The 15174-nt window shown below is 42.0% G+C and overlaps 1 protein-coding gene across 4 annotated transcripts in view; it reads right to left on the bottom strand.

Annotated features, from left to right (window-relative positions):
* The window catches only part of WDR7 (WD repeat domain 7), a 217669-nt gene that overhangs the window by 129191 nt on the left and 73304 nt on the right, over nt 1-15174 (bottom strand). For all 4 annotated transcript variants that reach the window (XM_083465680.1, XM_083465678.1, XM_083465679.1 and 1 more), the window contains one exon: nt 12202-12315. In XM_083465680.1, the coding sequence (XP_083321806.1) occupies nt 12202-12315 (114 nt within the window). The remainder of the gene's footprint in view (nt 1-12201; nt 12316-15174) is intronic.

The following is a 15174-nucleotide window of genomic DNA, read 5'->3' on the forward strand; positions in this document are numbered from 1 at the left end:
TTTTATACATATTATTAAATCATCTTTATGACTGAAAGGCAATCAAGACAAAGTACAACTTAAACAAAGCCATAAAGCTACAACTGCAACAACGATGACAAATAGTGGCCACAAGGAAAAGTCTAGCAGATTTCTGGGGGCCCAGTACCACTAGATCTGATCAGCAGCTTGCACTTCTCAGATAGTGCTAATATAAAATGGCACATGGGCTCACTCATTTGAATGAGCATGCCACATTGGTTATTTCAACATAGCCAATGGTGGAGCTTGAGCTGCCATAGAATTCTTCCATACAAAGAAAAGGAACTATACATTTGCATGAAAGCAATGTAGCAATGGGACGCGGGTGGTGCTGTGTGTTAAACCACAGAGCCTTGGGCTTGCTGATCAGAAGGTCAGCAGTTCGAATCCCCACAACGGGGTGAGCTCCCATTGCTCGGTCCCTGCTCCTGCCAACCTAGCAGTTAGAAAGCACGTCAAAGTGCAAGTAGATAAATAGGTACCACTCTGGCAGGAAGGCAAATGGCGTTTCCATGCGCTGCTCTGGTTTGCCAGAAGCGGCTTAGTCATGCTGCCAACATGACCCGGAAGCTGTACGCCGGCTCCCTCAGCCAATAAAGCGAGACGAGCGCAGCAACCCCAGAGTCGGCCACGCTGGACCTAATGGTCAGGGGTCCATTTACCTTTTAATGTAGCATTATGCAGTCCGCCATTTTCTCGGGATGGGTAGCAATTTCCTCCAAGCAACCAGAAAGCCAGACCTACTGGCAATGTTTCATAGTTATATAAGCACAACAGCCCTGGCACATACTGAACATCAAAACTGTGGCAAATAAAGCACCACAGACTCTTGTGTCATTTTGATTACCACATACTGAATCAGAATGCACACAGACACAAATAAAATGGGCAAGCTAGTTGACATGGCAAGTTGGCGTTCAGCCAATGTTATGCTATGCTAGTTCTAGGACTGTGGAATATGAATCCACAATGATCTCACAAAAAGACCCATTTTCAGCACCCAATATCTGGGCAGATGACCGGGCACAAGCAACCCTCTGTGGATGCTTACTCTGACCCCCCATTTGAGTTTGTTTTGCTTTTCAGTAAGCTTTTTTGGGGGGGGCGTGCACAGATTCAAGTTCAAGTTGCAACTTGAAGCTCTTTGACACCATTTTGATTTTGCATCCAATAAGCTGGGTAATTTTGGGGAGGAGGGGAGGTAAGGAAGAGATGGCTGGCGCCACAAAACCACCGAGGGCGGTGTTCTCTAGAATGCTAAAAGATAAAAAAATAAAATTGTATAACTGTATACTACATTCTGCACTTGTTTATCCCTGCTACCATTTCCCTCCCCTTTTTCGATTTCCTTATGTGTTAATTTAAACTCCTTGAAGTACCAACTTGTTGGACATATTCTTTATTGGATGCTTTGGACGCTGAAGAAAACAGATCAACAATGCTTATAGCAAAAAATTAAGAAAGGGAAGGGCAGAACTTTCCTGTAGAATCCCTCATTCCTGGATCACACTTTGCTTACATACAAGGAACAAGGCTAAGTGACAGGGCCCTTTGTTGCATAAATATAGAGGCAAGAAATAATATTGCCATTGTTTTGTTTTTTACCATTTAGTTGTCAACTACGGCTACCAACACCTTCCTAAAGGCAGCTGTCTGGTTCATACAACAGCACTGTTGGCCAAGAGAGAGCTTCAGGAAACACCTCTATGTTGACCAGCAAAGAATTATTCCTAGGTGCTTGTATATGCATTCAGAAAAAGGTAGTGCACTTTGCCTCATTTTTTTTTTTAAAAGCCAGAGTTGGCCAGCAGCCTGATTTTTAAAAATCCCTTTCCCCCCATTTTTATCAGAGTTTGCACATGGGTGGTCATAATTCACAGGTGTGATGTAAAACCCCTGAAATATGAGACATTGCTGTCATTACTCTTGTGAATTACAACTTTTTTCATATGGACTTGTGATCAATTATAAGGGCAATCCATGTAATATATAGAATATATATAATAGTGTGCCACAGTCTAATGTAATTTATTTCCATCTGCGAGGTACTATCATCCAGCACACCAGAGGCCAAACCTGAAAGTTCATTCTGAAGGTTATTTCTCCACAAAGGTCTGCTTTGTACCACAGTTATGCCTTCCCTTCTTGTACATATGTCAGAGGCAGGTGCTTTAGTTTTAATAACCAACTTTAGGGTTGCCATATTTCAAAAAGTAAAAACCAAGACACCCCGAAAGTTGTTGTTGGTGTTTTTTTTTACAACCCCCCCCCCAAACCACAATTTTTTGATTGACTTGCCTAAGATCCAGGACAAAACACCAGCTTTCAGAAATTTCCCCCCAGATGTCAATTCCACCTTTGAAATCCCAGTAACGTCCAGGAAAATCCAGACATATGCCAGCCCTAACCAACTTCATTACAGTCCTTGACTTAAGAAAATGAGACCCCCAAGTGGTTAAGAGAAAAGCTGCAGGCACGCGCAGGAAAGGACAACACAATTGAATCGATTTATTTCGGTCACTGACCAGAGTGCAAGGACCACCTGAAAAGACATTCCGTGGCGACATTTTAAAGAACACCACCACAACATCTGCAGCCCCACTGTAAACTAAATCTGGGTAAATTATTTTCAGAATTATTTTAGGAAACCAGGAGGGCGTCACACTTTGTATTTTCCTTGGAAAAAAATAAAAATGAAACTGAATTTATCATAACTTTAACAGATGTTTATGGTCCATGTTGTGGGTTAGCACAAACTGTGGCAGGCATACTAATAGGTGTGTGAAATAAACTTTGTTCACACGTCCAGCTTTGAGTTATTTAATACAATTTTTTAAAGCTTTCTAAGTAACTTTGTCATCTTTGAAAAGAAGAATTCTCTGTCTTCTTGCACTTCTTTTAGTTGAACAAAACTAAATGCACACACACAGTTCCAAAGTCATGGATTACTTACAAGTTTTCTGAATAAACCATGATTTTTAAAAAGTGAGATTTAGCCAGCCATGCTCCTTTAAGGAATGGTGAAATGTGTATAAATTATTAAAGACAATATCACTCGGCTTTCCATCTTTGCAACTCCCTTTATTCAGCGATGCAAGCTGTCAGATGCAAGGGTAATGCTGATGAAAGAAAAAGCCGTGGTTTCTGACAGCAGCAGTGAACTCTGACCCTTGAGGACCATAAAGCAGCCAACTTGGGCCCATTTTACATGAATGGAGCAGAGTGATTTACGTAGACTAGTTTAAGTTTCAAGAGACAGATAACATCTTATGAAAAGCCACAGAAATTATGGGAAGAGCCTTCTAAGCAGAATTTTAAAAATGGCAACGCTTTGCAGTACGGGAGATTTTCAAGGATGTGTAACTGGATGTTAATGTGTGCACATAAATTTACTGCCTTGTTGTAGGGCTTGGAACTTGGCTCATCTTTTTCAGAATGAGAAGGGCTTTGGGAAGTTGAAGGATTTGTTTAACCCACTAACGGGCACTGGCGCAATATGCAGACACTATTCAACCCATCCAACCCTTTGGGGGCAGTGCTACAAATTATATACAGTGGTACCTCTGGTTACGTACTTAATTCGTTCTGGAGGTCCGTTCTTAACCTGAAACTCTTCTTAACCTGAAGCACCACTTTAACTAATGGGGCCTCCTGCTGCTGCCGTGCTGCACGATTTCTGTTCTCATCCTGAAGCAAAGTTCTTAACCCGAGGTACTATTTCTGGGTTAGCGGAGTCTGTAACCTGAAGCGTCTGTAACCTGAAGCGTATGTAACCCAAGCCACCACTGTATGTAGGGCAGATTGCTGAAAATGCAAACCCCCAAGCCAACACGGTGCAATCCTCCATGCAACGTATTACTCAAGACAAATGTCACAAAACTAAAAATTTTCAATGCCTACCTTTGTAGGCATCCCTACGTTTCCTTTGTAGGGATGAGCAAATCCCTCCCTCCTTTCCCCCCAGGCTCTGTAGTGCCTCTGTTTAGGTCAGAGAATCAATCCATACGCATAAAAAGATGCATGGTGTCTGCTTACCACACACCTTTATGCAAGGAACCCATACGGCAATGTGTGTATGTGAAGGTGTCGCCTGCAGATCCAGTGGTTTTTACACATTAGGGTGGGCAAACAAGCAAGCAAACAAACAGAGAGATGGTTGCATAGGTAATCACTGGCCCCATGATTCCCAACAGAACTGTGTTTCAAGCAGGCATTATGCCACCGATTGTGCATGGAAATTGATCTAAGAAGAGAATAAGGAAAAAGTTCCCCATCCCCAGATGTAGGGTCTCCATTTTTGTTACTGAGCTTAACAGTACCAGTCAGACCAGACAATACTGAGCTAGATGCATAAGTAGGCTGACTTGCTATAGAACTACCAATGATCCTAAAAACAAAGCACTAGAGAAAGGATTGCATTTAAATAAATGTTTTCAGAAGTGAAGGGAAGAGAAGTAAGAAATCTGTATTTGATTGTAGCGCTATCATAATGGGCACTGGTGCCAACTGTATAGGCTTTCAATGACATCTCTTACTTGTTGTTTAGTCGTGTCCGACTCTTTGTGACCCCATGGCCAGGCACTCCTGTCTTCCACTGCCTCCCGCAGTTTGGTCAAACTCATGCTGGTAGCTTCGAGAACACTGTCCAACCATCTCGTCCTCACTCGTCCCCTTCTCCTTGTGCCCTCCATCTTTCCCAGCATCAGGGTCTTTTTCAGGGAGTCTTCTCTTCTCATGAAGTGGCCAATGTATTGGAGCCTCAGCTTCAGGATCTGTCCTTCCAGTGAGCACTCAGGGCTGATTTCCTTAAGAATGAATAGGTTTGAACTTTTGGAGTCCATGGGATTCTCAAAAGTCTCCTCCAGGACCATAATTCAAAAGCATCAATTCTTCAGCGATCAGCCTTCTTTATGGTCCAGCTCTCACTTCCATACATCACTACTGGGAAAACCATAGCTTTAACTATACGGACCTTTGTTGGCAAGGTGATGTCTCTGCTTTTTAAGATGTTGTCTAGGTTTGCCATCGCCTTTCTCCCAAGGAGCAGGCGTTTTTTAATTTCATGACTGCAGTCACCATCTGCAGTGATCATGGAGCCCAAGAAGGTAAAATCTCTCACTGCCTCCATTTCTTCCCCTTCTATTGGCCAGGAGGTGATGGGCCCAGTGGCCATTATCTTCCTTTTTTTGATGCTGAGCTTCAGACCATATTTTGCACTCTCCTCTTTCACCCTCAATAAAAGGTTCTTTAATTCCTCCTCGCTTCCTGCCATTCCAGGTTGTGTCATCTGCATATCTGAGGTTGTTGATATTTCTTCCAGCAATCTTGGGATTCTCTTACTTAAAAACATGCAAAGGTTCTACTGAAGTGGAAATAAACCTGGGCTCTTGAAACAAAGGCTCACATTATGAAAAGCACTTTACAAAACAGCATGATGCAGATTTGTGAAAAGCAAAGCAAGAGCTTTCTGGCCCATGCTGAACAAAATAATAATTTAATTGTAAAAAAAATAGTCAGAGGCAGCAATGGCAGCTGAGGGCAGTAGAATTTAATGAACCCTCAGAGAAAGTCAAGAAGATAATGAAGGAGAACATTTGGTTCACTTGGAAGGTTGCAGCATGCTGACTGTGAAAAAGATTGGAGAGTTACTGAAAAAAGAGAAAAAGGTATCTGAAGAAGTGTGCATGCACACGAAAGCTCATACCAAGAACTAACTTAGTTGGTCTTTAAGGTGCTACTGGAAGGAATTTTTTATTTTGAAAAAAGAGAGTTGCTGAAAAAGAGTCCCTAATGCCATCTCACCAATATTAACTGGTAGCAGAGTGGGTTACGCCACTGAAGGAACAGGGAATAAGACAGGCTTGGGGGCCTTTTGTTATTTATTGCAGGTTTCAGCCATGAGTATAAAACGGAAGTTATTCTGTTTCATTCACAATATTAACAGGGACAGTAATTTTAGAGAGTGTCTGTTTAATACTAAACCAGGGGTCTGCAACCCGCAGCCCCGGAGCCGCATGTGGCTCTTTTACACCTTTGCCGCGGCTCCGGGGCGGATACTAGCGAGGGGAGGAGGCGCATTGTGCGCCCCGACACTCCCCACTGTGGCGGGCGCTGTACTGGCTGTGACGTCGTATGGGGGCGGTGCGTGCGTTAGTCACGCATCGTCCCGACGTCACCTTCCCGGTTTTGCGGCTCCCAGGTTTTTTTTCTTTGGAAACGGGTCCAAGTGGCTCTTTTTGTCTTAAAGGTTGCAGATCCCTGTACTAAACCAAACACATCTTCAACCAGGTCAGCATTACTGTGCAACCGTAATAAGGCTTCCTAAATGGGTAAAAACTGCAAATAGTTCTGCTGCACACCATTCAGAATCTGCAAGTCTGGAGTTGTGATCCTAAAACCATAATTATGATAGGAAAATCTTGCTGTCACGAACACCCTTAAAAGCTACTCTTCTAAGTTTCTTTAGCAGCCTAAATTGAGATTCCTACATTTCAGGGGGTTTGACGAGATGACCCTCCAACGCTATGATTCTAAGAAATGAGTACCCAAAGTTTGATGGGTCTTACATCACAAAATCACAACCCTATGTTCATTTATTTCTGAGTAAGTGTCACTGACCTCGGTGGAATTTAACTTTTTGAGAGGGAATCTCCTGGGTGATTTGCAACTTCTACAAGTGCTATGCAGCTGAGAACCAGAAGTGAAATGTTTTTATTTTAACGCACATTAAGCTTCTGTACACTGCTTGTCCCTGTACACTGTTGGATGTATAAAAGTTCTAGAAAATATCCCTGCAGCAGATATAGGAAGAATAAGCTGGTTTTTAAGCCAAGCATGTAGCAATGGCATGTATTTTCATAGTGGCTTCTATTTTTGCATTCTAGACTCAGTTCACCCTTCAATAAAGTGCAAAATTGCCTCAACTCTGCCAGTCAGAAGGAATATACAGATGCTTTATTAGCAGGGAACCTCAGAAACCAGCAACAAACCCAAATCAATACTCAGTCTCACACTAAATCCTCCTTCAAACTATATCCCTGAACACTGGGAAAGGATATTTTTCAGCACTAGATGCATTTAAAAAAAAGGATTCATTTGTATTGCATTTACATTCCTGAACTTACAGTGATAATGCACTTTCCCATGTCTACGAAATATATTTGTAATAAGAGGTACTGGAGTGAAAGGAGCGAAGCAATGTGTTTCTTGCTTATTGAGGTGAATGACTTAACATGGAAAAACTGACTACAATGAGGAACTATTTCAAGACATGTCCATGTATTTCTCACTATCCCTCCATGTGTTGTGCTTGGTGCTAACAGGTCAGAATACAGAGCACCATAAACCAGATCTCCAAATTAAATTTCTGCTCACTGACAGAACCCACAAACTCTTTGAAGACTGCTTTGAAGTCTATTTCATATCACTGACAAGAATTATTCTAAATCAGCTGAACTCTAGTAAGTGGCAAAATTTATTTCACCGCACATCCAGAATAAGTCTACTGCTCTTTCTTCTGTTTGCATGTAGGAAACTGATGAAGCTTGGGTAAATCAATGGAAGGAATTAGGCCATCTTATTCACAAAAAATAAGGTGTTTCAGTATTTTAAAAATTTGTGTTTCTGTCACCTATCTATTACACAGCATCAAAAAAAGGAGATAAAGGAGATGCTGGAGCATTTTTGCTGAGATTTCAGGTGAACATGTATCATTTGGGGGGATTTTATGGGAAATTGGGAGTATTTTTCCATGGATGTAACCATTAGTATTTTGACCAAACTGCGAGAGGCAGTGGAAGACAGAAGTGCCTGGTGTGGTCTGGTCCATGGGGTCATGAAGAGTCGGACACGACTAAACGACTAAACAACAACAACCATTAGTATACAGTGGTACCTCGGGTTAAGTACTTAATTCGTTCCAGAGGTCCGTTCTTAACCTGAAACTGTTCTTAACCTGAAGAACCACTTTAGCTAATGGGGCCTCCCGCTGCCGTCGCGCCGCCACTGCGCGATTTCTGTTCTCATCCTGAAGCAAAGTTCTTAACCCGAGGTACTATTTCTGGGTTAGTAGAGTCTGTAACCTGAAGCGCCTGTAACCTGAAGCGTCTCTAACCCGAGGTACTACTGTATTTCCCCCTCTTATGAGGTTGCTAAAGCAGCCAGTGTTGATGTAAAATGCAATTTGTGCCATTCTGCACGAATGCGAAACGTGAAAGTCATGGGTCAGGGAGGGAAGAGTGCATTGTGCTCTGCGTTAAGGCTCTGAAATATTCTGCTGTTTCGTTCCTAATATGACCATATTGCTTTGTACTTGGAGGTACGTAGTTCTATCTGTCAACAAGAAGTCGTGATATAGTATCATATTCTCTGCTTTTGACAATGTCAGTGACATTTGACCTTTACTCCTATTATGTGGTCAGCTGTGCTGACCATGAGGAGGCGAAGACTATCGTCACAGACACTGACTGCAGTATTAACCCATGCAGCTCTATCCACTTAGCAGGGTTAATATTTACCACTAGAAATATAAAGGGTGTGCAGCACTTTCCTATTTAAATTTTAAAGCATAAACACACATTTTAAAGAAGAGACCAGGAGTGCATCAAAATATGTATCTGTTTCTTCCTTAAGAATAAAAGGATGTGTGGTTATGTTTTCCTCAAAGTGTCTTGAAAGCTTGAAAGATTTTATTTTTTTTAAGCCAACTATTCTTGGGCTGGAATAATCAGCATATTATTTTGCATTTTCCCAAATTTGTAACTTCCCGGTTGAATTCATTCAAAGCAGAAAAATTCCCTTCTGCTTTTAGCTTAACTAATATCCGAATCAGAAGCTGAGAATAACCAAACTGTGTCATTCATTTTAAGCAGAAATAATGCAACAATTCTTCTTCTTTTTTCAATGTCCTCCAAGGAATATTTGAATTGGGAGTAATGTGGAAATCTGTATCTGAAAGAGGCTTCGGCATTTTTAAATGCCCCCAATTGCCAAAAAGAAAAGAAAAAGGAAATATCAATCTCCCAAAGGATTGGTACGAAATCTTGGGTGGTGTTGTTCTCTTTTAAAAATGATAAATAAAAAGTTTAGGTGAGTTGCTGAAAGCAATTCATGGGGACAATGGCACGTGCGCACGCACACACATAATATGAAGCAAATCAATAGGTATTAGCATTTAAAATACAGATACAGAAAGAAGCTGTATCATATTTTAAGATGTCAGGGTGAGATCTAAGTTGTCACAGTAACAACTTAATATTTCCTTATTTGAGTTTCCCAGTTGTCATTCTGCAACTAAGGGCTATTCTTTTCATATCATTTTTATAGTTGTAAATTGATTTGACTATTTCCAGCTTCATCTGTGTCCGTCAGAGGCAATCTTTACTTTTTGAAGAAAAACAGAATGCTTCAGCTATCAAGGCAGTCACTGAGTTACAGAATTTCTAGGCCGAGCAATCATCTTCATGTTAACCAAATAAATTTAAATAAATATTGTTTATGTCTAAAATCCCTAGTGCCAATGCCTCTTTAACATATTCCAGGAAATGTGAGCTGATTTAGGATTTAAATTAACAAAACATGCATAGCTTGAAAATACTGAAGGAGCCTTTCCATCATTTTCTTTCCTTTTATTATAGTTAGGCTCCCGCCCTACATATGGCCTAAAATAATGTGCCCACAATTGTCAGTTCCGCTGATTTATATAGGTTAAATGAACTGATGGCTCATTCGGTAGAGCACGAGGCTCTTAATCTCCATGTTGGGCAAAATATTCCTGCACCGCAGGGAGTTGGACTAGATGACCCTCGTTGTCTCTGCTGACTCTATGATTCTATCATACTGTCTATCCAACTATGTTCTCTAGTTCCCAGCATGTTAAAACCCACACAACATCTCCAGTCATACAACACCTTTAAAACAGTATGAAAGAGCAGCTAATAGTTCTGAACATTGGAGCGGAGTCCCTACGACGGTTGGATGATGCCTTGTACACCTTCCTCTGGCAACTCCTGTAGCCAAGCTGTGCCAAACGTATCGCTCTGCTTTCCCTTGGACCACATCAGGGAGGCCAAGAGTGAGCTCTTGTCATCTGGGCATCCCAGGACTGCCATATACAGTGGTACCTTGGTTCTCAAACGCCTTGGTACGCAAACAACTTGGAACCCAAACACTGCAAACCCGGAAGTAAGTGTTCCGGTTTGCAAACCTTTTTTGGAAGCCGAACATCCTCCGTTTTGAGTGTTACACTTCTGATTTGAGTGTCACACTTCCATTTTGAGTGTTACGCTGAGGTCTCTCTGTTTTTGCTATTTCTTTTGCGTTTTTGTTTTTGCGGCTTTTTTGTTGTATTTTTGTGACTGTGTGGAACCCAAGTTCAGCTACTGATTGATTGACTGTGTGACAGCAGTACATTGTTTACTGCTTTCATTTTACAGATCAATGGTCTCATTAGATAGTAAAATTCATGCTCAATTGCTGTTTTAGGGGTTGTTTTTAAAAGTCTGGAACAGATTAATCCATTTTGCATTACTTTCTATGGGAAAGCATGCCTTGGTTTTGGAACGCTTTGGTTTTGGAACAGGCTTCCGGAATGGATTAAGTTTGAGAACCAAAGTACCACTGAACGCTGTCCAGACTTGCACTCCGGGGAGGTCACTTTTGTGCCGCTAACACACCAGTGACTTCAACCCCAGAACTGCAATCCAATGTCTCTCGAGTCAGATCGACGCTGACAACCTAGCTCAATACAACGAGGCTCTCAATAACAAAAAATAAAATATTAAAAACCATTCCACCCACCAAAGCATAAAATGAAAGCAAAAACGGCAATAAACAAACAAACAAATGTACAACTGTGAGTCTAATGAGCAGGAAACATTACTCAGAGTTTGCAAAATGCAAGAGATCTTCCAAAGCCCAAATTGATTTATTGCCCCATGCTGTTTCGTAGCATAAATGTTCAAGCTACTACCTAAATCTCAGCTCCCTTCTATTGCCACCAAAATAAAATTTACAGCTCTTGATACGCGTTTTCACTCTTTGTATGCCTACCAGATTTTTTCATAATGTAATTTATATAGGCTTCCAGTCGATAGAAATAAATACAGTTTTCTTTTAAACTTGCGGAGAAATCTATATAGAGCTCAATCAAGTCGTAGAATCCAAGAGCCAGACTGCAGAATCTGGAAGTTTGCAACTTGTTAGCTGCTTTGCCAGTATGCTAAGGAAGTCTTTTAGTTATTTAAATTGTTTGGGTACAAAGCACTCTTCCGTCATAGTTTACATCATCTCTGTTAGCAAGAATAAATCAATTCAAGAAAGAAGTATGGTTTATTTAACATATTTTTCTATGCAGCTGTTGCTGTAGAGTAATTTCACCTTAAAGTTCATTCACATTAGACTCTTCCTGCCCTTTGTTAATATTTAGATTGTAAGCGGCTCAGGGCAGGGGCTTCTCTTTCTAGCTTCTTCTGCTTTGTCAGCCACTGCATATGTAGATGATAATGTGCTAATTAATTCATTTTGCAGTAAGCAGCTCCAAGGAATAATTATCTTTGAACCCTGCCACTTAGAAGAATACACATTTCCAACATTAGATCCATGAAGATATTCTTAAATCAGGGGTTATCTTTGGAAAGCTAGATGTTGCTGGACTCCCAACCCCCTTCACCTCTGACTTATGAGCCTTGCTAGATGGGACTGATGACAACTGGACTCCAACCACATCTGGAGGGCCACAGGACAGCTATCCCTGTTTTAAATCTTTACAACTGCCTAAAAGCCATATGCAACTACTTGAGACCATGGTCAGCACAAGACACATGGCAATAAAAGACTATCCATCGTCCATCACCTTCTGAATGACATAATGAATGCAAACTGAATACAAGCCAAACTGGAAGAATTAAGCCCTTGCCAAGAGAGCTTAGCCCCACTTTTTTTTTAAGATTATATATGCATGCCACCTCTGAAGTTCATTGGTGAGGGAAAAGCATGCAATAAAATGACTATTTGAAGTAATATGGTTTCTAAGCAAAATATATCCCATGTTTTATTCCTGAAATGTCTTCAAAATGAGATTTGGGATACAATTTCACTAAAGCATAGTAGAAACTTCAAGCAACTTGCAGCACAAAACATGAAGAGATCTGGCTCAGAATGATTAAACATACAAATGTTTACCTGCTGAGATGTCCTCATCAACAAGGTCATGCTCCTCTTCTGGAATTTTAGTTTCAGATACCAATTGTTCAGGAGCAGGAGTAGCGGTCTGAATTGCTTCTGTGGTCACTCCAGCTGAAATGTCAAAATAACACCATTCAATTCACAGAACAAAAGAAAACATGTTGATCTTTACATTATATTTACATCACATTTAAGTGGAGGGGGAAATACAGATCTCAGCTCTTATAGGAATCAGATTGTCAAGCTTTCCTTCTCCCAGAAGACTTGCCAACCCTGACACGGGTTCATGAGATTCCCTGAAGATGAGTGTTGTGATAAAAGGCCAGTTCTTGGGAGTTGACCCTTCCCAAGATGTTGTGAGTTTGGACCTCGTGAAGATCTGATCAGGATACATAAAGGAAACATCCTCACATAGTGCATTGTAGAGCTGGAAAAGGTCAGAAAACAGCAACAAAAATGAGCAAGGGGCTGGAGCAAGTCTCCTATGAGGAAAAGTCACAACTGTTTGGGACTTTTAAGTTTATAAGGTTTGTATAAAAGTTACACACAGTGTGGAGGCAGTGGATAGAGAGAACTTCTTCTTCACCTCATAATTCCTGAACCTGGGACTGTCCATTGAGGGTGAATGTTGGTAGATTCAGGAGAGCGTAAAGAAAACAGTTCTTCATGAAGCACATATTGAAACTGCAAGATTGCAGTGGTACCTCGAGTTACAAACACTTCAGGTTACAAACACTTCAGGTTACAAACTCCACTAACCTGGAAGAGTTATCTTGAGTTGAGAACTTTGCCCCAGGATGAGAACAGAAATCGTGTGCCGGTGGTGCAACGGCAGCCAGAGGCCCCATTAGCGAAAGCACACCAGTTTCAGTTTAAGAACGGATCTCCGGAACGAATTAAGTTCGTAACTAGAGGTACCACTGTACCAGATGTAGTAATGGCCACCAAAGTGAAAAGCTTTAAAAGAAACTAAGCTCATTGGGGCAGAGACCTCCCATGTTTTGCTTATATTACCCCGCTGCTATGAAGACTGAATGATGATCCCAAGTCTTCCTTAATTATTATTTTACTTTACAGCATCCCTTGCTTAGGAGCCCAGAGTAATTTAGTGGCAGATATGGGGTTTGTTCCCTTTCAAAAATGTTCCCTTTAAAAGAGAGACTGTACAATGCTATGATTCAGTGGCAGGTTTTGCTGAGATATTAGCACAGCTAAATAAAAATGAGATGTGCTGCAACACCATGTAACAGAAAGCTCAAACCTGTCACCAGAAGTCGAGTCAAAAAAGAAACAATGGGAAGCTGGTCTTATAGTAGGACCATAAAGAATTGATGCTTTTGAATTATGGTGCTAGAGGAGACTCTTGAGAGTCCCATGGACTGCAAAAAGATCAAACCTATCCATTCTTAAGGAAATCAGCCCTGAGTGCTCACTGGAAGGACAGATCGTGAAGCTGAGGCTCCAATTCTTTGGCTACCTCATGAGAAGAGAAGACTCCCTGGAAAAGACCCTGATGTTGGGAAGGATTGAGGGCACAAGGAGAAGGGGACGACAGAGAACGAGATGGTTGGACAGTGTTCTCGAAGCTATCAACATGAGTTTGACCAAACTGCGGGAGGCAGTGGAAGACAGGAGTGCCTGGCGTGCTCTGGTCCATGGGGTCATGAAGAGTTGGACATGACTAAATGACTAAACAACCACCACCACCACCATTAGTCTACCTTGTTCAGTGCTACCTAGCTGGCACTGATTCTCCAGGACTTCCCAGCCTATCTATAGATGCCAGAGGCTTTTTTGCAGGCATAGCATGTGCCCAGTCATTTCCCCAAAGTCTTATACTGGTCCCGAAAGGGGTTATTCCAGAAGAAAAGGACTCTCCATCACTCTTATGTATTCTTGCAGCCCTGTTATAGGTGCTAGGAAATCCAAGAGTTCACTCCAGAATTAAGCAGATGAGGTAGAAGTAATGCATGCCCAATTAGAACTGTTGGAGTGCCCCCCTTTTATTTTGAACGGAGTCATTTAAAAATCCAGACCAATGTAAAGACTGTATGAAGTCATTCACACATTTGAAATTCACACAGACAATTCTCAAAGTGAATATAATGTAACAAGCAACACGGAGGTTCCTATGTTCAATTCCTACCATTCTTTCACAACACACCCCCGTCCACAGAAGTAGAAAATCTGTGGTTGGCCCCATTAAATTGCAAAGCCTCGTTCCACAAAGGGAACTTATCAGCGAGACTATGTCATTAAATAAGCCTTTATTTACTGCAAAGCAATTATGAGCTGGAGGGGGACACGGGTGGCACTGTGGGTTAAACCACAGAGCCTAGGACTTGCCGATCAGAAGGTCGGCGGTTCGAATCCCTGCGACAGGATGAGCTCCCGTTGCTCGGTCCTTGCTCCTGCCAACCTAGCAGTTTGAAAGCACGTTAAAGTGCAAGTAGATAAAGAGGTACCACTCCGACGAGAAGGTAAACGGCGTTTCCGTGTGCTGCTCTGGTTCGCCAGAAGCGGCTTAGTCATGCTGGCCACATGACCCGGAAGCTGTACGCCGGCTCCCTCGGCCAGTAAAGCAAGATGAGCGCCGCAACCCCAGAGTCAGCCTTGACTGGACCTAATGGTCAGGGGTCCCTTTACCTTTTAATTATGAGCTGAGCCATGGGCTTGGGGGCCAAATGCATCAACCCAGGTCTCTCTATCTGGCCCTTGAGACTCTTCCCTGGCCACATCCCTCACCAGTCCTGTTTTTCACCCCCCTTAAGTGACTGCCTAGAGTGAAAGGTATGATGCTGTCTTGCGCTTGCCTGGAGGAAGGGTGGAGAGGGCTATGGAGAGGGCTGTGCGAGTGTGGGTAGAAACTAGACTGCTGTACAAAATGTAAAATTCACAGTGGTTACTCTGGTCCCTCCACTCCCAGCATGTGGCTTCCAGGAGGATGATCATAAGGGATTGTGGCCCTCA

This window comes from Podarcis liolepis (assembly GCF_965112155.1).
Source record: "Podarcis liolepis genome assembly, chromosome: 11".
Classification (NCBI taxonomy): Eukaryota; Metazoa; Chordata; class Lepidosauria; order Squamata; family Lacertidae; genus Podarcis; species Podarcis liolepis.